Source organism: Ochlerotatus camptorhynchus, unplaced genomic scaffold (genome assembly GCF_037179485.1).
Source record: "Ochlerotatus camptorhynchus isolate MF236.1 unplaced genomic scaffold, CSIRO-AGI_Acam_v1.1 ptg000767l, whole genome shotgun sequence".
In the NCBI taxonomy this organism is placed as follows: Eukaryota; Metazoa; Arthropoda; class Insecta; order Diptera; family Culicidae; genus Ochlerotatus; species Ochlerotatus camptorhynchus.
The window spans coordinates 354452-380790 of NW_027041234.1; the positions used below are offsets into that span (position 1 = coordinate 354452).

General features: G+C 40.8%; 2 protein-coding genes across 2 annotated transcripts in view; one reads left to right on the top strand and one right to left on the bottom strand.

The window, feature by feature from the left end:
• LOC135714936 (A disintegrin and metalloproteinase with thrombospondin motifs 12-like) overlaps window positions 1–23524 on the top strand; it is a 124635-nt gene extending 101111 nt beyond the window's left edge. Inside the window, exons 9-13 of the mRNA XM_065238339.1 lie at window positions 10342–10488; window positions 10622–11187; window positions 21666–22047; window positions 22117–22234; window positions 22527–23524. Of these exons, the coding sequence (XP_065094411.1) occupies window positions 10342–10488; window positions 10622–11187; window positions 21666–22047; window positions 22117–22234; window positions 22527–23054 (1741 nt within the window). The 3' untranslated portion in view covers window positions 23055–23524. The remainder of the gene's footprint in view (window positions 1–10341; window positions 10489–10621; window positions 11188–21665; window positions 22048–22116; window positions 22235–22526) is intronic.
• LOC135714947 (uncharacterized) lies at window positions 11332–20717 on the bottom strand. The gene is made up of 2 exons (XM_065238355.1): window positions 20656–20717; window positions 11332–11875 (listed from the first exon to the last, which is right to left on the bottom strand). The coding sequence occupies exons 1-2, from the start codon at window positions 20665–20667 to the stop codon at window positions 11342–11344; spliced, it is 546 nt and encodes a 181-aa protein (XP_065094427.1). The 5' UTR covers window positions 20668–20717; the 3' UTR covers window positions 11332–11341.
• Window positions 23525–26339: the final 2815 nt, after the last annotated feature.

Genomic DNA, 26339 nt, shown 5'->3' on the forward strand with positions numbered 1-26339 from the left:
TCGACGTTTAAGAAGGTGAAGGTGGCGAACCGAGATTACAAACAAAACACGTCGGCAAATCAGCGGTCCCGAAAGCTGTATACGAATTTGCTCAAAAAGTTCGACTGTGTCCTGATGAATGTGGACGTCTTAGTGGAATACCTGTATAATGAGAGAGAGAAGGATTAGTAATTTCCATTTAATTCCACTACCTTACTTACTTACCCTTGACAGATACGCGTATTTCGTCTACAATGTGCACACTTCTTCAGTGTCTTGTAGTCGAGTATTAGTACAAGACACTAAAGAAGTTTGCACATTGTAGACGAAATACGCGTATCTGTCAAGGATAAGCAAATAAGGTAGTGGAATTAAATGGAAATTACTAATCCTTCTCTCTCTCGACTGTGTCGTCATGGACGACGAAACTTATGTGAAGGCGGATTTCAAGCAGCTTCCGGAACAGGAGTCTTATACCGCATCAGGAAGAGGGAACGTGGCTGAAATTTACAAAGCCGTCAAACTATGGAAGTTCCCGAAAAAATATCTCGTCTGGCAGGCCATATGCACGTGTGGTCTAAAAAGCGGCATTTTCATTACTATGGGAACCATCAATCAAGAGATCTACGCCCAGGAGTGCCTGGAAAAGTGGCTGCTACCATTCCTAAAGCAACATAATAGACCTGTGCTTTTCTGGCCGGACTTGGCGAGCTGCCACTATGGGAAAGAGGCAATAGAGTGGTACGATGCGAATAACGTGGTTGTGGTACCCAAAGACCACAACCCTCCCAACAGCCCAGAACTACGCCATATCAAACGGTATTGGGTATCAGAATTTAAAAAAAAAATAAATCCATGGATAACGAGCAGAAGTTTAAATCTAACTGGCGTTCTGTGGCGAGTAAGGTCAATGAGACCACTGTGCAAAAATTAATGGAAGAGGTTAAGCGGAAGGCACGGCAGTTCGGATTTGGCAAACCAAAAGAATGAACAGACATTTTTTCTTTTAAATATATGAGTTGAACTACCAAAAGAAAAATAAGAAGATTTTTATGATATGAATTTTTACTGAAAGAAACGATTTTTTTGTCGACCAATTTTTGCGCGTTCCAGTCTTAAGTAACGTATTATAAATCAAATAATCGTTTAGTTGTTTAGTCAGAAGACTTTCATTTTTTTTTTAATAACAGGTAGAATGATAATCGGTCTGTAGTCCTTATTGTTCCTGTGTTATCAATTTGCCAATAGGTACAATACGTGTTATCTTACAAAGCTGTGGAAATGTTGAAGTTGTTATTTTGTATAGGTTCATTATAAGCATGACCACAAGAGTTTTTTTTTTCAAAACGCTGAGTGGTAACCGGTCAAAGCCGGTAGAATCACTGGACGCGGATTTAAATTCGGCCAGGACTTCTTTGTTCGTTACATTCCTAAATGAAAAAGAAAATGACGAGGACTTACCAGCCATAAATCGTTCATCGAAAGTAACTGGCACTTGATTTGACATGAAGAACTGATTCAATGATTCGGCAGTGATGTTACACACGTCACCACCACCTGCTCTACTTTGAGTTTTCAAAAGTCCAAAACATTTTATATTCTCCAAAAAGTTTATTGGAAGAAAGAAAAGGGTTAAGGAGACGAGATAAGTAAGTGTACGCGGTTTGACCAATTTCGCAACTTTGCAAAAGTATTCCTTTGGCTGCACAGGATTTATCTATTTTTCATTTATCATAACCTTCAGATCGTTTTTGGAAGAGATTTTGGATGTATGGATTAATCCATTGAGCACTAGGATCAACCATAGTTTTCATCTTCAATAAAGCATATCGTTTAAAGTTTGTAATTTTCCGTCAACTTTGCAAATCGGCTATAAAACTATCGGTGTTTATCTTGTGATATCCTCTTGTCCAATACACAGCTGGAGGTTGATGAGGTGCCTTAACTCTGTAATCAAATCAGATCAATTCATGGTCACTAACGCCTCCTATAGAAAACTGAAAGATGTTGTTAACGTTAGAAGTGCAATTTCCAAGTGCATAATCAATAAAAGATGACCTGCAACCTGATTTATGACAAGTGGGGGAAAGAGGTAAAAAAATAACAGAAAGTGATTTAACCATATCGATTAGCTTGTTTGTAACAGGTGAAGAAGTGTCATACAAATGTACATTGAAATCACGCATGAATACGAAATGAGAATGAACTTATTTAACAAATAGTTTATCAATCTCATCAACAGCATCAGACTTAGCAAGAACCTTATGATTTGTTTTGCTGTTCAGATAGAAAGCAACTTCACCGCCTCGCTTCTTATTTTCTAAAATTCGATCAGAACGAACAATTTTGTAGCCATCAAACTCAACAGATTTATGTCTTATTGAAGACTTTAACCAAGACTCAACAATCCCCAATACAGTTAGTTTTAAGTTCTGAAGGAAGGTTCTGTAATAATCAATATTTCTTACAATGCTGCGATCATTATGGAAGGCAATTTCAATGTAGTTTCTAGCGTGTTTCTCAATACAGTGTTTCATGATCGTATCAGAAATACAACGTGAATTAACTGATTCATAGACGTCATCGGGTCTCACCCCGGAACTGATCATCTTCTCAGCATTTGTAAGGACTGTCGAAGACTCACAAGTCGATTCCCGTAGAAGGAATCGCTAACAATACCAACCAGATCGTCAGATACCGTGACCTTGATGGAGATGCAGGTTAGCTCATAGTAGTAGCATAGTGGCATGAAAGCCCTGAACTATATCACTAAACCAGAATATTACTGAGCTTTCAGTACGTGGACAAGTATGAACAACAAGAAACTTTCAGGATACAATTAATATATTTTTTTTCCTCTGTTCGGGACATAACACCACTGCGACCAGTAATTTGATCTATTGTAGTATATCCCGTGTCCTTAGTTTAGTGCATGTCGTATTACTCCATCACTATTGAGAAATGATGAAGTATTCGGTTTTGATACAGTTGTCATTCTTGCCTTCATCGCAAGGAATCGATTCTAACTGAAAGGTTCCGCTATTTATACCCTTCGGAGTTGGAACACCCTCCAAAGGCGCGCCCCTTTGTCAGTCAAAATTGGATTCCTTAACAACAAAAAAAAGCTATGACACCGATAATGACCATGCATCAGAACCCTAGTCTTAATAACCACTTCAAACTAGGGAACAACGATTAGAAGATTAGGAATCACATAGGTGAAGACTAACTAACTCATTTTTTCCTTGTTTCAAGATCATCCTCGGTCCAGGCAACCCGAGGACTTATCACTATCAACAAGGCATAAAAAGTAACAAGGACTAAGATGTGTTCCTTTGATTACTGAAAAATCCTGTTCCCCTAGTTTGAATAAGTTAGGACTAGGAATCGGTGGTAGATCTTACATCCCGTAACGTACCACGAAAAGGTGATCTACCCACGTTACGGGGCAATTAATATATTACCCAATATATTAAACAATTTGAGCTGATTAAAGGCTGAAAAAGGCATTTCTTAGCTGAAGAGGCATATTTTTATCTAAATAAGCTCCTATTTTACTTCCACTGTTTTTTGGAAAGGCATTTTGAAGAATATTTTGATCAGCTATATCGTTTTCAAAGCTATTGTAGAGTTTCAAATACTAAATTGGCGCTATTTTTTAATCAGATTTAAATATAGTCAAGTAATGTTAAAAACATTAGTGAGAAGCATGTGAATAAGTTAACTCTTCAGTTCATCAAATAGATAATTTCCAGTGAATTTCCAATGAAAATTGTTCTGCTTAAATGCACTTAGCATGTATATTGTATTGCACTTATTTTTCTGAACTAGTCTTAAATTTTCAATAAATTGAAATTAATTATAATAAAATTTCAATGTATTTTATTAAACTCATCGGCGAGGTCGAGGAGTCGGAGTCAGGCTAGGCATTAACATTTACTTGACTTTTAACTCCTAGAGTTATTTCGTCAAGGGTGTCTCCGTGAGGGCACTGGTAATTGGTAATTGTAACGGCAGCTGGTAGAGCTGGAAAGGCACACACGGGATGGCCATGGAAGGTCCTGCTGGTCGTGGCCTAGTTAGTCAGTTTGATGGCCACGTCCTTGACTTTGTGGATTCAGTTTGTGTTTCTGTATGGTGCGCGTGAGTGTTTGCGGTATAAGTAAGGCCCAAGAGATATTGTTTTATTGTGTCCCTGTGTGTGTGTTTGATTTGCTACCGCTTTTGTTGTATATGTTGTTCCTATTTGTGTTTTACATTCTGTGGAAGGTTGCTGTTTCTCTTAGGAAGTTTATTATGTTGTTCTCGTTCTCATGTGAGTTATTGTACATTGATATATCTGAGGTTTGGTGTTTTTCTCTTTCAGCATCATACGCTTTGCATTCTCTTATGACGTGGAATTTGTGTAGGGCTATTGTGAATCCAATGTTGTTTGCCCATTTTACGGTTTTGTTTACTGTGTTTTGTAGTTTAGTTTTTAGTTTCTTTTTAACTATGCCTATTACAATTATGGCAATGTCATCTGCGTATACAAGTATCTTGATATTTTTGTTGTTTTTGACTTGTTCAAAGGCGGAGTTCGTGGCTATAAGGAATAGCGTTACTTATATGGTTGTTCCTTGGGGTATGCCCTTTTCTTGGGTTTTGGTATTTGATCGCGTGTTTTCCACTTCTACTTGGAATGTCCTATCAGTTAGGAATTTCTGTGTGTATTGTGGCCGTGGTCCCCTTTATGTCCTACTCACATAGTTTATCCATTATTGGTCTACACCATGCTCTGGCGTATGCTTTTGAGATGTCCAGAAAGGCACATTCTACATGTTTGCCCTTTCGGATGGATTTAACTAGTGTGTTCTCTAGATCTATGAAGTAGTCATTAGTACTTTTTCCAGGTCGAAAAGCAAATTGGTTGTTGTTTAGTCTGTTATTTTCTTCTAGTTTCGTTAGCAGTCTTCTGTTGTCCATCTTTTCTAGGATTTTGCCAGTATAGCTGAGTAAGGTTATTGGTTTGTAGTTTGATTCTATTTGTTTATTTTCTCCTCTTTTTGGGAATTGCCAGACCAGATTTCCATTCTGATGGTATGGACCCTTCCCGCCAAATTCTGTTGTATTCCTCCGGTAGTATTATTTTAGTTTTCTTAGCATCTCGTAACTTATTTGATCCATGCCAGCTGCTTTACCTTTTGCTTCGCTTAGAGCTTTTTCAAGTTCCTTTATTGAGAAGTTTTTGTTGTATATTTTTGATTGGCCTGGTAGGTTCATATCTACTGGTGTGCTCACGTGTGCAGTTTTTCTCTTTTGAAATTTGCTTGGGTATTTGTCTGTTGTCAATTGGTCATAGAAGTAGTTGGCCAGTTTATCAGCTATTGCCGTTTGGGTTGTTTTGATAGTTTTGTATATGTGGTGTGTTCTGTTTTGTGGTAGTTCTTCGAATTAGCGTCTCTTGGAATTTTTCCCGATTTGCCTGGTTAATTAACCATTTTGGTTTACCAGTGTTGTTGTCTTTCATGTTGTTTGTGCTCAAGATTGGGAATTGGGAATTGATCACTTTCTCTGTTGTCTATATCTGTTTCCCATATGAGGTTGTTATTTTAATCTTCTGACGCTAGGGTTATGTCTACTGCCGATGGGCATGTGTAGTTTTTGCTTATCTTGGTGCTATTTCCATTGTTGAGTAGTTCTTAGTTGTTTTCTTGTATGAGTTCATGTATTGCTTTGCCCCATCTATCATTCTTGAAGCTACCCCATTGTGTACTGTGGGCATTGAAGTCTTCCATGAGTATAAATGGTTTAGGTAGCTGATCGATTAGGTCTTGTAGTTGTTTTTTTCGTTTCTGTGGGTGTTAGTTTTCTTGGTGGTATGTATATAGATGTCTAGACTAACAATTGAAATAGGCGGAACAACCAAACGTAAACAATGGCTTTAAACGCAAATTCCTCGAGAATCAAAGCACATTCAAGCAATCTAACACCGTCATCTGATAGGGCAAACTTCCTTTATCGAATGGCATTGTTAGTTTGTGTGGAAGTGTTTTGATTCTCGAGAATTTTGTGTTTAAAGCCATTGTTTACGTTTGGTTGTTCCGCCTATTTCAATTGTTGGTCTAGATGTGTATGTTGTGGGAGCTTCGCCTTTGGTTCTACATGCTAGCGCTTGTAGGTTGGTTTTGGTGTTATTTCTTCGTGTAGTATAGATTTTTTTTCTGGTTAGTGCTACTTCGTTGCTTGCAAGGTTTAGACCTGGTTTTAGGTATCATTTGTACTTGCTTCCGTTGACTATTTTCACATATTTTTATCATTGAACATTGTCGGGTTTATATTTATTGGTTAGTAGCTGTAGTTCTGGAATTTTGCTTCTGAGCCCGCAGATATTCCATTGGATTACTTTGTTTCTTTACTTTCTGACGTGGTTGTCTTGTTTTGTTTCTTTAGTAATTTTTTCTCTTTCTTTGTTCTAGTGCTTTTCCTTCTGGTTCTTGTCCTGCGTTGTTTAGCTTGATTGGTTTGGTCTTGAATGTTAGGCCCTTTCTGATCCAATCTTACTTTCTTTGGGTGTATGATATCTGTGCTTGATGTGTTTTCATCCTTGTCGTTTTCTTTCTTGGATTGCTCCTTTTTCTATTATTAGGGGTGGGGGTATGTACACTCCTATTAATCATTTACCTGTGGGTATCCATTTAGGTTTTGTTTTCGTTACGGGTTGAAATAGTCCAACTGTCCGTATTATGTGGTAAGGGCAGTTTTACTGTAGGGGGTGCCCTGGTGCCCTACAGGTTCCGTTAAGAACTTCCAATGCCGGTAGTCCGTCGTGCATCCCCTCGGCACGGTTCACCTAACACCTTGGGATTTTGAACGAATTATTGTATCATTGATTGTTATTTCTTCATCCGTTAATACCCGGATGTTGAGCGTTCTATGTAGTTAGTTGTAGTTGCGCTAGCTGAGTTTTGTATTAATTCTGCTGGCGCTCTACTTGTTCAGATTTATTCGTTAATGATCGAATAGTAGGCGTTCTAGTTGAGCACATATGTTGGGGCCATCTGCGTGCTTTTCGTACTCCGTTGTGGTTTTGCTCTTCTCTTTTCATCTGTTAATGCCTAGATGGTTTGCGTTCTATCTTGTGGTCAGTGTTGGAAAACTTCGCGATGTTTCACAAAGTTCACCAAGGGAAAATTTCGCGATTCATAGTGAGTTTTCGCGAACTTTTCCATCACTGCTTGTGGTAGTCGTTGTTTTTGGTCGACTGTTTTCATCCGTTAAGGGGATAGTACACTTTAAACGTCCAAAAAGTAAGGCATTTTCGTTAATTTTTTCAAGCAATAAAACACTCAGGGAGGGCAAATATGTTATAACCCATTTATTAGTCATCCTTCGAACTACAATTTTTTATTTTTTTGAACTCGATTGGCGTCTCCCCGTGGCCGGTGCACCAGGTCGGCGTGGGAAAATACTCCTTTCGATGTGATCCTGGAACATAAATCGAACAAAAATCCTGATAAGTAATGAAATTTGAGTTGGAAATACGTATCCCGATTTTTTTTTAAATTAATTTTTTCAAAAGTTGTGGCCTTAGGAAGAAAAAGTCCATTTTTTCACCCTAAAAATGCTTACAAAATCGTGGATTAAAAATCCATTTTTGATAAAATCGAAAATGTGGATACATATTTCTAAGCAGAATTTAATTCTGACCAAGAAAACCTAGGCGATATCCAAATTTGATGATAACTGGTAAAAGTTATTTCCCACGCCAATTTGAAAAACCCCGTTTCGAGATGAACGCTTCTGAAGATAAAATTGCTCTCTCAGCGCGCCGGTACATGTTTCAAGAAATCGCTTCGTAAAGCGGTAAGGAATATTCTGGCGCACTTGGAGTCTTTTCTGACTTAAAGTATACATCCCAAGGAACATTTTAAGCCAAAAAAAAATGCTTTTTTTTGAAAAATCAAAGTGTACTCCCCCCTTAATATCCGGATGGTGTGCGTTCGATATGAGCATATGCTCTTGTTGTTGGTTGCATTATTTTCTTTGGTGGAGTTAGTCGTTTAGATTCTATCTATATTTTGTTCTTGTGTTATTGTTTTAGGTTGGGTATTCTCTTTATCTTGCTCTGTTGTGGTTCTTCAGTATGCTTTGTCACGTAGTGGGCTGATTGGACCTCCAGAATTTTCTTTTCTTTATTTTATTGTGACCGGCCTCGACCGACCTCATCGTGACATAAAAACCTTCCGATTTGGTGGTTTTTATGGACGTCGGTTTCATGTCTTTTAGGCCTGTTTTCATTGTACGTATTTAAGAGATGAACTAGCCTATGGCTAAAAATCTCTCTAATAAAGAAAAAAAAATTGAACGTATTGTTCACTTGTTTTGTTATAACTTTGTTATTGTTCGTTCTGTTTCGCTCCTTTTACTGTCCGCTGTTTTGAGAAGACAGAGAAAGGTTTTGTGTTAGTTTATATGTATTTATGTTCAGTGTCCCATAGTCTGGGATTGTGCTTTGTGCGAGGTAGCAAACGAATACTTTCCCTTACTCTAAGGGGTAGTACTATGTTCTTGTTGTGCTAGTCCCATAGCAACGCCTACCAAGTATTGATAGTGTTTTTACTACTGTGTATCTTTGCCTAGCCTCCCGCTTGTCCAGATAGTCGCCTCGTACGACAGGGAAGGACGACCCGTGGATCTATTCTTACTCTAGCCGGAGTCCACACGGAGAGGAGTCGGAGTCAGTGATTTTAGAAATCAGAGGAGTTGGAGTTGAAGTCGGAAGCGGTCAATTTGGACTGCACAGCCCAGATTTGATCAAATGAATGAAAAACTGTCCTTAAAAGGAAGCTTAAAAACAGATCTTCCACGTTTTGATTTTTCTAAAAATATAGAAAACCAGTTTTTTCCTTTGATTCCTGAAAAAGTTCACATGTAATTTTTGTTTTCTATCTCATCATGAAACAAAGTTGGACTCTAGAGAAGAAAATTGGAAGGTCACTGAAGTTTAATGTCGAGGACGCAAAAAATATCATTTAAAATAAAAAAAGATGATGACGAAGGCAAAAAAATAGTACCTGAAAGGGAAAGAAAGGCCGTATCAGAAATCTGGATGAAATGACTATCCGGAGATGACGTGTTCACTTATTCCTTCGTCCTCATCCGTAGAATGGGACGATGCGATCCTCATTTTTTCATAAAAAGGAAATCCAGTTTTCTACAACTTTGTCTCAGACGTAAGAGCAGCAAAGTCAGAAAGAAGATGAACAATGTACCAAAATTGTAACAGTAGTAATATTAATAAATTCTGCTTACAGCCCAACATTGACGTTTGGTTTCGAGAGCTGAAAAACCAGTCACGCAATCGTGCAATATTGCTAATTTTTATAGACCATTCACACTTCTTCGGGAATTTTTAAGTGCTTGTATACAAAAGTACGTTTGCCTTTTTCAAGATTAAGAATGCAAAATAATGTTTTGACTTGCCAGACTTCGCAGAACTTTTATGATTATGACCTTCATTCATGGGATCCTAACGATATATTCAAACATACTAGGTAGATTACCATATCTAATTGCATGAAGTAAACATGTTTCAGTGTCTTAATTTGGCTTTCCAGTTTCAAACTCTCCCTTAATGAACTCTGCTAATCCACCATTACATATAAGAACACCCTCATGCCCAAGATCACAACTAAATCAAACCTAATTGTGCTCCATTACAACTAATCATTCCAATCTGTCCACACCTACGACCAGTCGATAGGTTAATTGGCCGTAACGAAAACAAAACAACTCCTAAAACCGACAATCCTCGAGTACTTCAATTACAACTGACACCCAAGAACACCGACCACAGCGGTACGTCATGATTTATCGAACGCCTTCCTTTTCTAACCGGGCGCCATTTCTACCACTTCAAGTCAGTCATTAGACTGGATATCGAATTCTCGTGTGTGCACTTGATTCTCTGTACCTACTTACTCAATATACTAGCATACAGCTTTTGATTTATTTCTTCTAAACCGTCATAAATCTACCAGGTTCTAAGGTTTCCACTTCATGCATATTTGATTCGTTCGCACACAGATCATAATGCCTGTGAATTAGCAATCGTTCAGGGTTCCGATACGCTCCTTGGCGATTTCTCTGACGACCCACTACTAATGACAAATTGATATTAATTAAAATTGGCATGACTTAGGTTTTAACGTTACTTATATGAGGACGCACAGTTCATGTAGCGAGTTCGGTAAAACCGAAAAAAAAGTGTATGAAATTTCGCCTGAATGCAGGCAACCACGTGTACTGTATGCCATAAAATAAGCATTTGGTTGCTCGCTCTCTTCATAGTGCACTATTCTCGCTCTCTCCCGCTTTCAGCTTTGGAATGTACCACGACACAGCGAAGACGGGCTGCGATCACCGGATAGGGCCTATCTTGCACATAATGACGCCCAGTTTCGAGGCGGACACCATGCAGGTGTCGTGGTCCAACTGCAGTCGACGGGATATAACGCATTTCTTGGAGTAAGTATTCGTGCTACTCTTTACATTACTACAAATGCACAGAGACTTATGAAATCCAGCATCCGAATGAAATCTATAAGCCTTCTCTCATAAAACGTCAAATTAAGACAATCCACTCTTCCTTCCCACACAGCCTCGGTCTCGGCAAATGCCTCGAAGATCCGCCCAGTCAACAGGACACCTACAGCTATCCGGATCTTCCGCCGGGGGCGATGTACAACGCCGACTTCCAGTGCCGGCTGCAGTTCAACTCAACCGACGAAGAGATGACCGTGTGCTCCAAGCTGGACGAAATCTGCACTCAACTGTGGTGCCTGGTGGACGAAGTTTGCATGACCATGATGCGACCGGCTGCCCCGGGCACAAACTGCGGTAAACGAAAGTGGTGCCAAAACCAGCAATGCGTGGACGTGGAAGACCCCCCGCCCCCGGTCGATGGAGGCTGGGGTGAGTGGAACAGTTGGAGTGAATGCTCCCGCGAGTGCGGAGGGGGAGTTGCTCGGCAGACGCGGGAATGCGATCACCCTTCGCCAGCGAATGGGGGACTGTTTTGCATCGGAGAGCGCGCTCGGTACAAAACATGCAATACCGATCCTTGCCCGAAGGAGATACCTTCGTTCAGGGCTCAGCAGTGTTCCGAGCATGACAACGACACCGTCAAAGGCGAACAGTATACCTGGTTGCCGTACTTTGACCGAAGTGAGTATTGTTTGGAATTTCTTTCGATTTCAAATTAAATGCAGTCATAGTCAAAAAATAACATTTATTCTAATAACAAGTCAGTTGAAACGAAATAAATAAAGTCAACAGAAATCCTAATTAACAGATGGCATCGTGCCTGTGGAGCTCAGCTCTACCAACGCCAACTCCGGTGGTTATTCTCCTTGTGAGTAACGTGCCTGTAGATCGGAACCGGCACTGGGTATGGCTTGGGTACGGGAACCTCAATCTTCTTCAGCACTTCCACTGGAAAGGGTTTCTCAACTTCCACCGGGTAGGATTTTTCCACCGTATATGGCACGGGCCGTTCAATGATCTTCGGCACTATCCTATAGACCGGCACCTTGATCTGTTGTTGCACGTTGACCTGTACCGGATACGGTTGAGGGACGTTGATCTTCACATACTGTGGAACGGCAACCGGGATCGGATGGGGAACGGGGACACCGATCTTCTGATAGACTGGAACTGCATAGTTTGCCTGCTTTTCCGAATGGGTGACGATCGCATTGTGATGAACCTCGTCGCTTTCGCTTCCCAACGAACTGCTATCCTCTATACTGCTGTAATCATCCTCATATGGCGAGTTATGAATGCTCGAGTAGCTGTAACCCGTGATTAGCGGTGCCGTGGCGATGGCCAAAATGACCAGCGTGAGGAAGTGTGCCTGTTTGAACATAGAAAAAAAGTGTGATTATGTGAATAGCGGAAAATAGGGCAACCTGTCATGTAATCGAACATATTTTTGATCAGCCGGCTTGCGAAAAGTAGTTCACAGTAGTTTGACGATCCTTTCTCTTGGGCGCAAAGAATATTGCATAACGCCGTCACTCCCCGATGGATGCAACTTTGCTGTGAAGTAACGCTTCGGTGCACTCCCTTTTGACGCTAGTTGGATCTTAGTGTTATTTGCATTGTTGCAGCCCAAAAGAGAATGTAGATGAATAGCTGCAGGTAATTCCGATAGCAGAAGGTGAAATGATGATTATTTAGGAAGTGCTGCACTTTGTAGTGCAAGTGTTTACCTCCTAAGTAACATTGTAAGTTTTATCGAGGTTTTAAAGTATGTTACAAGTCTAAATCATGGTCTACACAAACCTCATAAAACCAAAATTGTTACTTGGGCTTAATCATACACAGCAATAAAATAATTTTGATATCACATCAAAGTGGATGCACTTCAAAAAGGGGCTGTACATAAACTACGTAGACAGTGTAGGGGGAAGGGGGGGTTGGCAATTATCCATGACCCATACAAATAAAAAAAATTGTACAAACAATTGTCTACGCAGGGGAAGGGGAGGTCAAGAATACCAAAAATCTGTCTACTTAATTAATGAACAGCTTTTTTTTTTCCTTTGGTTTGTTTTTTCCGTCGATCTTGTTTTCCGTGCTGAGCACCAATGCTACCGACGTGCCAGGAAGGCAGCTCCCACACCTGGACCCTACCTATCGACCCATCAACTCATGAACCGGGGACCAACGGCTTACTTCCCATCCGAAGGAAGACGTGATCAGAGATGTTATGCCTCAGAACATCCCGGCGGCGCCGACTGGTATTGAACCCAGGCCTGCTGGGATGAGAGGTAATCACACTCACCACTACACCACCGGCGCCGTTTAATGAACAGCTTCAAAAGACAAAATCATCATTATTACAGTGCATGAACTGACATTACGCTACTTTTACTGCATTTGTTTATTTTTGTGGCCATAAAAATTACAAGAGATTTTCCATTTGAAGTGCATCCTCTTGGATGTGATATTAAAATTTGGATACGATTTGGAATCGAGCTGAGGGTAAGCCTCCGAAAATCTCGGTGGAAATTGTATTACAACTATTAACAGATTGCTTGAAGGACATAGATTTTTTTAAGTTATTTCAGACTATTATTTATGAGGGTGAGGCTGTAAGTTCTACTGTATTAATTAGATATTCCATTAGGGATGTGAGTTCCATCAAAACCAATTTAAATCAATGCAACATTTTGATAGAAGTATTTTAGGAATCGCAGAAAGATTTCATGTGAATATTCAGTTCGATCTCATGGACTACATCGAGATCAACAGAATTTGACTGAGGGGGCTGGCAACCCTGACCAAATCTTTGGCGTTTGACAGCAGCCAACATCTCGGGCCTTATTCCATTGTCTTTACGTGTTGTGGGCCATATTTTACAGCTGAATGTTAACATCGAAAACATGGTTTGACTCCACTCCTCGTAAAAACAACCAGTCCGGTTTTGTCCGCTCTCTCTCTCTCTCTCTGTAGAGTATTTGTTTTCGTTCGATAGTGTTCGCGTCTCTCTTTCGCGGTGTTAAGCGAAACATCGATTGATCTCAGCCAAGGTTGCAAAGACTCATTTCAGCTAAAACAATGTTTTTCTAAATTATGAAATAATTAGATGCCATGATCAAATTTTGAATTGGTAGGATACAAGAAGAGGTTGCAAAGAATGTGTTTGACATATTAAACCTGTTTATTTCACTTCACAATCAGCGATTTTTCACAAACTCACTCACTCACTCACTCAGCGATCAGCAAATCGCTGATTGTGACTCATAGAAAGCAAAATTTACAGGTTTTATGTTTCCAACGCATACTTTGTAACCTCTTCTTGTAATTTACAAGTAAAACATGCCATCATACCATCTTTTGGTTTTATTATTCCGAAAAACATTATTTTAGCTGAAATGAGTCTTTGCAACCTTGATCTCAGCATGGGAAAATCGCCGCGTGGTCATGAGGTTGCAAGCTCGTCCGGGAAGCGTCCCCTGCAGGAAACCGCCAACGCTCAGTCGGCATCGAAAAAGCTGCTGTCAAACAACTGGTACGCCATTCTCGAAAATGGTGATGAACCGGAAATAAAGAAGGAGAAACTACCACCCTTCTTAGTCAAGGGATTCCCGCCCGGCCTTCAGAAGAACATCAAATTCTACATCGAGCAAAGCTTGAAGTGCACCATGCGCATGTACACTGAAGGCATCAGCAAGGAAGTACTACAACGCCATGGAAGAGCTACTGAAGCGGGAAAAATGGGAATATTTCTCTCACGATGTCGAGGAAGACAAGCCGTTCAAGGTGGTCCTGCGTGGTCTCGTGGATATCGCCATGCTGTCGGATGAGCTGAAGAAGAACGGCCTAAAGCCGTTGCAAGTCTTCAAGATGAATCGGCACGACGTCTCCCGTAAGTACCGTGACCAGTTGTATTTGGTCCACCTCGAGTGAAACACAACGTGTTTCAAGGACCTTCAGTGTGTTCGGGCGCTTTTCCACAACGTTAATTGGGAACGCTAACCTCGGCCCGCAACGTCACCCAATGCTCAAACTGCCTCATGTTTAGGCACGGGACCCAAAATTGCTACATGGCTCATCGCTGCAACGAATGTGGCAAGCAGCACGCACCTGAAGCATGCGACAGGATGGAGAACGCCGATCACAATGCGCCAACTGTGCAGCACATCGAGCTACTAGCAAGTCTTGTCCGAAGCGTACGGAATTCATGGAAATCCGCAAAAGGGCCTCCACGCAGAACGTAGAACCAAGGAACAACACGTGCCGGTATTCGGACAGGTAAGCAATACTCTGAACCTTGATAGAATTACCAAAAATCTCATCAGGCTCCGTAACTCCATGCGAAGGCAATATCAGCGATCTGGTTTGCGTGTCTTGAAGACCCAACCAACCCAGTGGTTCATCTGATAACTCCTGAAGAGAAGGCTGCCGCGATAGGTCAACACTTCGTCGCCTCCCATAATCTCGGACAAAACATCGTCAGCCCTCACGAAGCCGAAGAAAACAACTTGTTACTCAAGGAACAGTTTGGTTTTCGGAAAGGTCGTTCGACCGTCCACCAGCTGACTCGAATAACAAACATTCTCAGACGGAACAAGTCTATGTCGAAAACATCTTCCATGGCGTTGTTGGACGTTGAAAAAGCGTTCGACAATGTCTGGCATGATGGCCTGGTGTTCAAATTGCAGCAGTAAGATCTTCCAATCTTCCTAGTGAAGATAATAAACAACTATCTATCGGACAGGATGTTCCGAGTCTCTCTGAATACCATCACATTGGATGATTTCAACATCGGTGCTGGGGTTCCACAAGGAAGCATCCTTGGCCCCATTCTATTCAACCTGTTCACCTCCAATATGCCGGCTCTCCCTGATGGTGGATCGTTGTCTCTGTTCGCAGATGACACATCCATCGTCTACAAGGATAGGGTCATCGGAGCTCTGACTGCCAAACTTCAGAGAGGCCTGGACGTCCTGTCTGAATATTTCAACAACTGGAAGAACCGCACAGCAAAAAAATAATTTTGATATCACATCAAAGTGGATGCACTTCAATAGTGTCAAGAATATGGTGAAATATTACTTGCCAAAGAGGACAAAATTATCATTAATACAGTGCATGAACTGACAGCACGCTGCTTTTACTGCATTTGTTTATTTTTGTGGTCATAAAAATTGCATGAGATTTTCGACATGATTGAAGTGCATCCTCTTGAATGTAATATTAAAATTTATTTTTTGCTGTGCAACGCGGCATAGACCCAGGTCATCATCTTTCCACACTCTAAATCTCCAAGACTTGTTCCGTCGGAGAATAATAAGATCTGCCTGAACGGCACAGTGGTTGAATGGTCAAAAGAGGAAGTCTACCTAGGCCTAACATTAGACAGCAAGCTGATTTTCAGGGAGAACGTTGACAAAACCACAACCAAGTGCAACATCTTGATAAGATCATTGTATCCACTCATCAACGGATAGAATACGGAATGCCAATCTGGGAGAGTTGCACAAAAAGTCACCATCTCATACAAAGGATCCAGAAAAAGACCCTTAGGAAGATCGTCAATAGTCCATCGCGGACTAGAAACTCTGAGGTCCACCGCCTGGCTGGTCTTCAGACACTGTGGAGTTACGGAGAGCTGACTCCAGCGCTAGGTTCAGAGATTGCTGTAGGCGATCCGATCAACAGATCATCAGGGATCTGGAACGTTAGGTTCACAGCAAAAAAGTAATTTTAATATTACATCCAAGAGGATGCACTTCAATCATGTCGAAAATCTCATGTAATTTTTATGGCCACACAAATAAACAAATGCGCAGTAAAAGCAACGTAATGTCAGGACATGCACTGTATTAATGATAATTTTCCCGTTTTTGGCAAGTAATATTACACCATATTTTCGACACGATTGAAGTGCATCCACTTTGATGCGATATTAAAATTAATTTTTTGCTGTGTTAGGTTATGCTAAGTTAGGTTAACTAGGTAGACTAACAAATTAAAACATTTAAATCAAACATTCTTTACAAGAAAAGAATTGTAAAACATTACAACAGTAAAACACGACATGTACAAACACAAAATCAAAAATTTCACCAAAGATGAAGAGCCCTTCTGGCTAACCTATTGCCTTGTAATAGCAATTGTAAACCACGTAACAAATCACAAATAAAGAAAAAAATTACTACTACTACCCGTAAAAACAAACCACCGATTTTCTTCTTGATTTCTTTATTTAACGTTGGTCTCTGTTCCACACAGGGATGCCATGTCGTCATTTCAAAGATATTTTAAATTCTGCGAAGACGTTTATTTTTCATGGACATTTGGAAATAGGAATATATTTGGAGCACACTGGCTTCATACTATAGAGCTTTTTGCCTTAAAAAAGGAACAGATTAGTGCGAAAGCAAACCGTCAATTTATCCATGTGTGCTAGAAAAAGAAAAACGATTAAACATCAAAAAGATCTATAAGCAGCTTCTTGAAAATGATAATTATTGACAAGGGCGTACCAAAGATTCAAAATAGAGGGGGCAAAATCTCGAATGAAGTAAACAAAATCTACTACAAAAAATCATACGTAGTTTTGGAGTCTTAAAAAAGAGTCCTGCAGTTGTAAATGTGTATAAAATTCGAAATTAATTTAAAAAATCAGATCTTAACAAATTACACACGAAATTCCGATATTTCCTTCCAGCAAAATGGTTTGCTGAAAAAAGTTCAACAATATATTAATTACTGAAATTTCAGTAAACAAAATATTAACTACCCAATAAATCAGAATTATTGCTGGAAACCAGTAAAAGCCTGCCGTCAAATAAACTTGCAATTTTTTCGGTTCATGGTCAGTGTTTCTGCTGTTAGCGATTGTTCTCTCTTTGAAAATTACTGCGGTAAGAAATGGAAATGCTTGTACGAAGAAACATTATCCCTAATGACATAATCTGTATGCCTAGGTTGTTCAAAACATTCATCAAGATCTTCAAGGAAAAATTAAGAAAATATCATGGCTAATGGCTATACTTCTAAATAAATGCTGACTTAAAGTAAATTGGTACGCCCCTCGCGCGCCGCTAGCACGCCTCTAGTGTTGAGAATCGAAAATCTTTGACAGTGGTTTGTTTACACTTCTATAGAGAACAACTGGTGCAAGTTTGATCAAAGTAGTCGATCGCGTTCAGAAATAACGTCAAATGGAACTCGAAAGAAGAAAAAAATATTGTGCACAATACCTGGAAAATACGGAGTGGTCCGGTTCCAACAGCAGTTTATCGAGCGCTCAAAACCTACAAGGAAACCCTGTAGGTGTGGAAAGGAATCAGCGAACCTACGAAAAAACTGGAACAAGGGATCATAAGCTGCACAGCAAGGTGTTGAGGTGTGTTAAAGCCAACCCCGATCTTTCGATTCGAGATGTGGCCAGGGGATACAACGCCAACTTTCAAACGGTGCGAAACATCCTTGCTAGGGAAGAATACAAGTCGAACAAAGCCAGTAAAGATCCGAACCGGCACATGAAGCAGAATTTCGTGGCCAAAAGACATGCAAGGCTCTTGTACGACCGTGTTTTGACGAAACACAAGGGCTGCACTTTGATCGATGACGAAACATACATCATTTTGTGGGGATGTGCCGGAAAGATTCAAGTTCGTGTTAGCCGACAAGTTCGCGAAGAAGGCCATGATTTGGCTAGCGATTTGCAGTGGTGGTCTGAAAACGGAACCATTCGTCACATCCTCAACGATGACATCCCAAGCGTGTATTGCCGTTATTCTGCAAGCATAGGGGCAAAGTCATCTTTTGGCCCGATTTGGTCAGCTGCCACTACTCCAAGGTGGTTCTGGAGTGGCATGCTGCCAACAAGATCGATTTTGTCCCCAAGCTAATGAATCCTCCGAATTTCCCGGAATTTCGACCAACCGAAAAATACTGGGCAATTTCAAGCAGCTACTTCGACGAAGTGGCGCCCCAAGGACATCCAGCAAATGCGGGCAAAATGGAAGAAATGCGCTGATTCCGCGTCCGTTTCCACTGTGCGGGCGCTGATGAGTTCCATCAAGAGGAAGGTTCGAGATTTCGTTTGAAGTGGAGAAATGTAACCATCTAATGCTGTAAATACTGTAAAGTAACCATTAATGGACTTTTTAAACTGCGTGCCAATTTACTTCTAGTCAGGCTTTATTGGCTATTTGGCCTGAACTGCTCAAATTTAAGAAATTTGATTTGGTGAAGTGAAGCCTGGACTGGTAAGAAACGGACTTGGCACAAACCATTTGAATTTGTATGGAAATTATTTACTATGGGAAATCCAAACTTTTTGTTCATTATCTTCTAGCAATTTTCCAATTTCTAGAGCTGAGAAATTTTCTCAGCTACAACTTTGCACAAGATTCATTTTCAGCCAAACGTCAATTTAAATAGTAATTAATTGTTTAAGAGATTAATAATCTTATGGTATGATCAAGCAGTTGTTTTGTGGGCAACACTGTATTCTGCAGTGTGACATAGTAGCCATGATTTTTGTGCTCTATTCTACGCGCCAGAAATACCAATGTTGCCTTCTGAACAGTTGATTGAGCATAGTCATAAAACATCAGTGACTTGAATCATTAATAATATTTGATCCTCACATTTAATCGAAGAGTGGTGTTCAACAAAGCTGTAGCTGAGAAAATTTCCTACAAGCACAGCAAAGCAGAGCAATATGGTGAGTTGTTAGATATATATGAACAACAAATTTGTTTTTCCCATATGGGATGTTTTCCAGATAAACTTCAAATGGTTTGTGCCAAGTCAGTTTCTTACTAAATGAGTCAACCTTTGCAAGGCTAATCAGGACCCAATTTGGAACCGTTTGAGCACTGTGGAAATTTCAAATTTTCTTATAAGGTGACTATTTTGCGGTGTATGGACAACTAATTAAAAATATAGGGATTAAAAGTTACAGTTTTTAAAAATTATGTTTTATCATTAAACAATTTTTCGAGCCTTCCATATAAAGGGTGCACCACATCAAATTGCTTTACGGAATAAAAAACGCTGTAGAAAATTACATATTGGGTATTTTCTCTAGAAATTTGGATAGAAGTAGTTAAGAGTGTATTATTAACACTGTATTTTTATCGCTGTCAGTTTTTCTAAAGTTGGAAAAAATGGCGTCACCCGAAAAACAACGTAGCGAATTGATTTTGCGCAAGCACCTGGAAAATCCTCAACTCTCTCATCGGGACATCGGAAAACAACTCGGAATCGTGCAGTCAACGGTGAGTCGTGTGATTAAACGTTGCTATGAAACTCTGAGCATCGAACGGAAGGAGAAATGCGGTCAGAATTGATGTTCTATTAGTTATGAGGATCATAAGCGTGTCGTGAAATCGTTTAAGCGGAATCCCAATGCTTCGGTCAGGGCTGTGGCCAAAAAGTAAAATCTGTCCAAGTTTTTCGTTCAGAGAGCCAAGGACCAGGAGGGACTGCATACGTACAAAGTGCAGAAGGCTCCAAATCGTGAAGAACGGCAAAATACGGTGGGAAAGTCACGGGCCCGGAAACTGTACACCCAGATGCAGACGAAGTCTCATTGTCTCATCATGGATGCTGAGACTTACGTCAAGGTGGAGTTCCGGCAGCTTCCAGGGCTACTGTTCTTGACCGCCCAGCACAACTTCACCACCCAGCACAACCAGCCTCAAAAAATGAGATCTTTCTCTTCTAAAATTTTATTATCATGAGATTATGATAAAAATGATGAAACAAGACTAAGAAAACCAAAATCATGTTCATGGTTAGCGGGATTTAGAATTAATCAAGATCCTGAACATAGAAAACAAATTAAACGCAGAGGAAAAAACACGCTTATAAGTTTGTTCAGGCTTAGACTAATTTTCAGGAATTCGAAATCAACAAAATTTCAAAGATTCCGAACATGAAACATAATTTAAGACTTAACGACACATTCGGCATAGAGATCCAATCTGCGTTTGGCTTAGTGGCATTCTAGATTTCTATGTTTTTTTTTTAAATCGCTTACACATTTTCATTGCCTTATATTTTTCCAGCACTTTTACCCACTATGATTTTCAACTGCAACAATTTTCAAAACAACTAGCAACTTCAGTTCTTAACATCGCACTATGTCACACAACTACTTACAAAATTCTTCATAGCACTGCAGTTGAATCATAGAAGACCCACAATGTATCGAACAGACAAACAAATTCAAACTCGACCAAGAATCACCAACTAGCACACGCTGCCTCTCGAAGCTCTTCACCAACGGTGCACAAACCAAACAACAATGACGACACCTTTCACCACGCTGGAGGCTTTTATAAAAAGGCATCGTTGCATTCTTCCGCTTTTCCATTTCCATCCACGGTTGGCGCCCACCGATTGATCGCACACCGATAGGCGTTTGCTTGGACGGGCGCATTTGCCGTTGGTTCGTTCGCTCGGAAGCGCTAGGGATGATCGGAAAATTTTTAATGCACCGTAACTATCATGTACTTTAAATTTGTGTATAAACATATTGAGGTAAAAACCAATTGTTTTTAAATCAAGGAATATGACGAATCTAATCAATCGGAGCACCCCTTCCTAGGCTCACTACCAGTATCGGCTTACCAGGAGTTTAAACTAAAGCGCCCAAGTACCATAGACATAATCTAGTGAATTGTTTTACGGAAAATAATGACCACGTACCTACCGATGATGGAGCGCCAAAAGGTAGTATCAAATTCTACCGATTGAGCCGCTGGGTCGTAATCGGATACTGGGACTTTGGTTATTGAGTTTATTTATCATTATTGGCCCTGTAGTTTACCAGCACTGCAAGCGCGATGATTGAAGCCTTCGTGAGACAAAAGTGTAACATAATTACTTAATAGTTTGCACCGCAGTTAACAAAACGTTATATCAGGGCTGGTTTCGTGTTACACGATGCACGATGTAAAGTTATGTTGTGCAAAACAATTTTAAACGAATTAAAATAAAACCAACTTGGCAAACCGTGCATTCTTTCTAGAACATTTTCATACATATATTTGTCATTGAAGTAAATATTCCTTAAATTAATTTGGATTACAACGAGAGTGACATTTCTACCCCCGTCATTCTACCAACTGCATCCATCTAACCGTTCGAACCATCCACTATCGTTTCAGACGAACCCTGCGAACTGTACTGCACCAACTCGGAGGACACCATCATCGTCCCGTTCGGCGACACGGCAGCCGACGGGACGCCGTGCAATCTGGGAACGAACGACATGTGCATCGGCGGTATCTGCCGTCGGGTGGGCTGCGATTGGGTTGTCGACTCCAACACCACCGAGGACCAGTGCGGAGTGTGCGGCGGAATCGGAGACAGCTGCACCGTCATCCGGGGAAACTTCACCAAGAAGGTCAACATGAGCGAGGGCTACTACGATGTGCTGCAAATACCGGCCGGCTCGAGGAACATTCTGGTGGAAGAGATGAACCCGTCGAAGAACTTCATCGGGGTGGGCCGCACCGGAGGCAAAGAGTACTATCTGAATGGGAATCGGTGAGATTTCGGATCGGGTCTTGGAAGAGATCGGAAAATTATTTAAAATAATCGTTCTCCGCATTTCAGGTTCATTCAACTACCGGGCGAGTATGAAATGGCCGGAAGCCTCGGGCTGTACGAAAGGGAAGACGAACAGGAACGGGTCAAGATTCCAGGACCGATCACCGATGATATTACCATATCGGTAAATGTCCTACTCGCTTACTTGATTTTCGTTGTTGTCGCACTCGTAATCGTTTCGGTAAAAGCAATCAATTTCGTTTGAACCAAACCTGTAGGAAATATGGGCCTATATGCTTCTTCTGTTGCGTAGAAGTAGAACATTTAATCGATTGGCAACTTCTATGGAGCTTACTCTGCGTGTAGTCTAGGCGTCTGGTATCGGCGGGTTCTGTTTGTTTACAATCATTTCCATACTCACGACATTTTTCTTAGTCACCTTGTTACTGAAATGTGTTCTTTATCTCTCCTTCCAGGTAATTATGAAAAAGAAGAACAACCACGCCGGCATCCGTTACGAATACACGCTGTCCTCGAATGCCACTCGAAGCCATTCGCCCTACTACTGGAAGCTGACCGATTGGAGTCTCTGTTCGGTGACCTGTGGTGGCGGTAAACAGCATCGCAATTCAGTGTGCTTCCAGCGTGGCGAGGGTTTTATGGATGACAGTTTCTGCGAGCAGAATGCCCACAACAAACGCCACGAACGGCTGGCACGGGACTGCAACGAGGATCCCTGTCCGGCGGACTGGTGGGTTGGTCCATGGCAACTCTGCTCGGTGACGTGCCGCAAACCGGGGGAACCCGGAGCGATCAGAAAGCGATCCATACTGTGCGTAGATTCCAGTATGAATGCTCTGCCGGATAGTCGGTGTGAGGGCAAGACCCGACCTGCCGATTCAGAGCCATGTCCTGGGCGGTTACCTCTGTGCAAGGAACTGATCGATAGCCAGATTCTGGTGGAAGATATTCCACCCGAATACGAAGAGAATAATACTATTTAAACGATGAGCAAGTGCAAAAAGAAAGCTGTTTAACAGTCTACAATATGTTATATTAACATTTATCATACTCTGTATGTAGGTGAGCAATAGGTTGTTAGAAGTTGTGTTTTATTCTACTCAGAACGTACTTACATGCAAGTGAACAAGGAAAGTATTATTTTTACACTCAACGCAACAGTTCATTCTCGTCCCGGGAGGGATGCAGTTGCCAGTACAAAGCTATTTTAAAAAACGGAAGATTTCGCAGTGAAAGCACAAACAGACAGCACAGCAGTGACTCTTTTCGTTATGAATACGACTCTTAAATTTATTATATTTACCCTGTATTTAAAAAAAAAACGATTACTTTAAGGATCAGTAGCAATAGCAAGGATTGAACGATACTTAATATACTTTAAATACTTGTTTCATTATTAATCAAATTCACGTCTCTAGGATGTAAGACACACAAAACAAGATGAATAAAACACAATTTTGTTCGTCATCTACTGGAAGTTTTCATACACTCGAAATTCCAGAACCATAAGACCTTTCAATACTAGTTGCTCAGATGATTTACCTAAGTTTTTGCGAATTTAAATATCATATTTAAAATGTCCAAGGAAAGTGCGGTCCAGTTAGAATCCGGAAGCACGATTTATTGTATAGCACCGCCCCTAAAAATTATAGTGAACTCTCCCTAACTCGATGCAAATCCAGGCTACCTTGATCACATTTTCCATACATATGTTCAAAGTTGGTCCCTAACTAACTCGATATCCTCCCTAACTCAATGGTCCCTTCAATATCGAGTTAAGGAGAGTAGATTGTAGTTTAAAGTTTTCGAAAATGCAAAAATTTTACACCATTAGACTGTAAACCAGTTGCCGAGTTAAATTTAACTTGTGGTTTAAAGTGACATTTCGAAAGTTATTTTCCATATTCGAAAATCCCTGTGCTATCGATCAACCGGTTTACGAGCAGAACTCAACCACGGTTGTCAAAATCTAACTTCTTGTCCGTCAGAAATAACCACGCTCGGATAGCAAGATTAATGATAACTTTCCATCGGTCACTTTTAACAAAGATCACTTTAATAAAACATAACCAAAATTTAACCTCCAGTTGAATTTAACTCGGCAAATTTTCACAGCCTTTCAAATAAATTTGTCGACCACTCCGTGTTCCTGGGTTGGAGAAACACAGTGGCTCGGAAAATAGCACCAGTAGTAGAAACTTCTGTTTCAAATCTCAAAATTTTCCTTTTCTTCCTTTCCAAATGCGCACGATTACACAAGCCAACCGAGTTAACTTGTTAGTCCTTTCTTCACTGCACAAAAACACTTTTTGCAATGCACAAAAAGAACCGAATCACTTTATTGGTGAAAATAAAAAGGTTCACAATTTATTTCAGCACTATCAAAGAATTACTATGGTACGCGTTTATTTGTTCGAAAAACGGCGATCTTTATTGCCTGACGATCTGTTGGCTACTTCTGGCCTGTTGTTTATTATCTGTTGTTTTGTATTGCATGGTTCGTTTCGTTTCCTATACTTGCATGTGGTCTATATACTTCTTTTCTATATGTGTTATCTGTAGTTATCAATGTTATCAGTGTTATAGTGTAGGTGTTGGGATGTTCAAATTGTCAGAGGTGTTTTTATGTATAACAGTTATGCTTAATTAACTTATTCTAGCTTTAATTTTTAATCGTGGAACGCATGTATGTGTTGTTCTATTCCAGTGTCGTATAAATTCAAACTAACATGCTTCAAAATTCAAATTGCATAAAGCAGTTTTCATGTTATGTTAAATGGCAGGATGGCAAGCTCCTATTCAAGAGTTAGATCCAAAGGATGAGATTTTTAGTCCACCCTACGGGGGGTGACCCCGGCTTAGTGTTTAACATCCCCATACCTCTCACGCCAAAGTCACGAGTTCAAATCTCACCCCCAGACAAGTCACGAATGACCCAAGAGTGTTAAAGTGACTATAATAAAAATGAAAGAAAGAAAGTATTGAAGTGATGCTTCAATACCAATCAATTTTAATGAATATCCTTATATAGAAGATCTGTAAAATTTTTGATAGGCATACAATTAAATCGGTCCGGTTTCAGCCAAAATTTAGCAAATATTCTATACAGGGCATCTTTTTTAAAAGCTAATACGTCTTGAATCGTAACCGTCGTAAATGTTTTTCCTAGCGACTGTGTCATTGACATAAAACGATCAAGAATATTTAATGTAATACTCCGTCCTCCATCCACAAGTGTTTGATCCTGCTACCAAGGATGCATACCACCGCTTCATGAACGAGTACCTCGAACTAGGACACATTAAGAAGCTTGATGAACCGATAAATAGACGATGACATTCCTCATTGCTACATCCCACGCTGTCAACGAAGGTCAGGGTCGTATTCGACGCGTCGTGCCAGACGTCGTCAGGATATTCCCTGAACGACACGTTATTGGTTGGTCCAGTCGTTCAGGAAGATCTTCAAGCACTGGTGCTGAGGTTTCACATTCGCTTCGTTGCTATGGCTGCCGACGTGGAGAAAATGTATCGCCAGCGACCGAAGATTCCTACGAATCCACTTCAGAAAGAGCCCCACCGATCCAATTTCCATCTACGAACTGCAGACAGTCACCTACGGTACTGCGTCTGCTCCGTTATTGGCCACGATGACTCTACCACAAATCGCTCTAGATAATGGAGATCAATTTCCAGCTGCTGCAGAAGCGGTCATTCACGATTTCTACGTCGATGATTTTCTGTCTGGTGCCGACGATGTAGAATCTGCCATCCAGCTTCGCAAGCAGGTAATAGAGATGTTTAGTGCTACTGGATTTCCAATTAAGAAGTGGGCATCGAATATTCCTGAGGTTCTCCAGGACGTTCCATCAGAAGATCTGGCGCTCAAACACGACCTACAAGATGAGCCAGCAGTTTCAACTCTCGGTCTCGTCTGGGAACCATCGAACGACGTACTTCGGTTCGAGGTCCAGCTACCACTTCCTGCTGTGATCCTGACGAAGCGTGAGGTGATGTTTTACATCGCTCACATCTTCGACCCACTTGGTCTCGTGGGTCCTACGATCGTTGTCGCCAAACTGTTCAAGCAGCGTTTGTGAGCCTTGAAGCAGAATGGTGAAGATTGCGAATGGGATACTGCACTCCCCCTGCAAGCTGCAAGAAGAATGGAAGGATTTCCATGCTACTCTCCATTTATTGGGTGAAGTTCGTGTTCGACGATTCGTTTCGCTGCCTAACGCTATTAGCATTCAGCTTCACTTCTTCGCC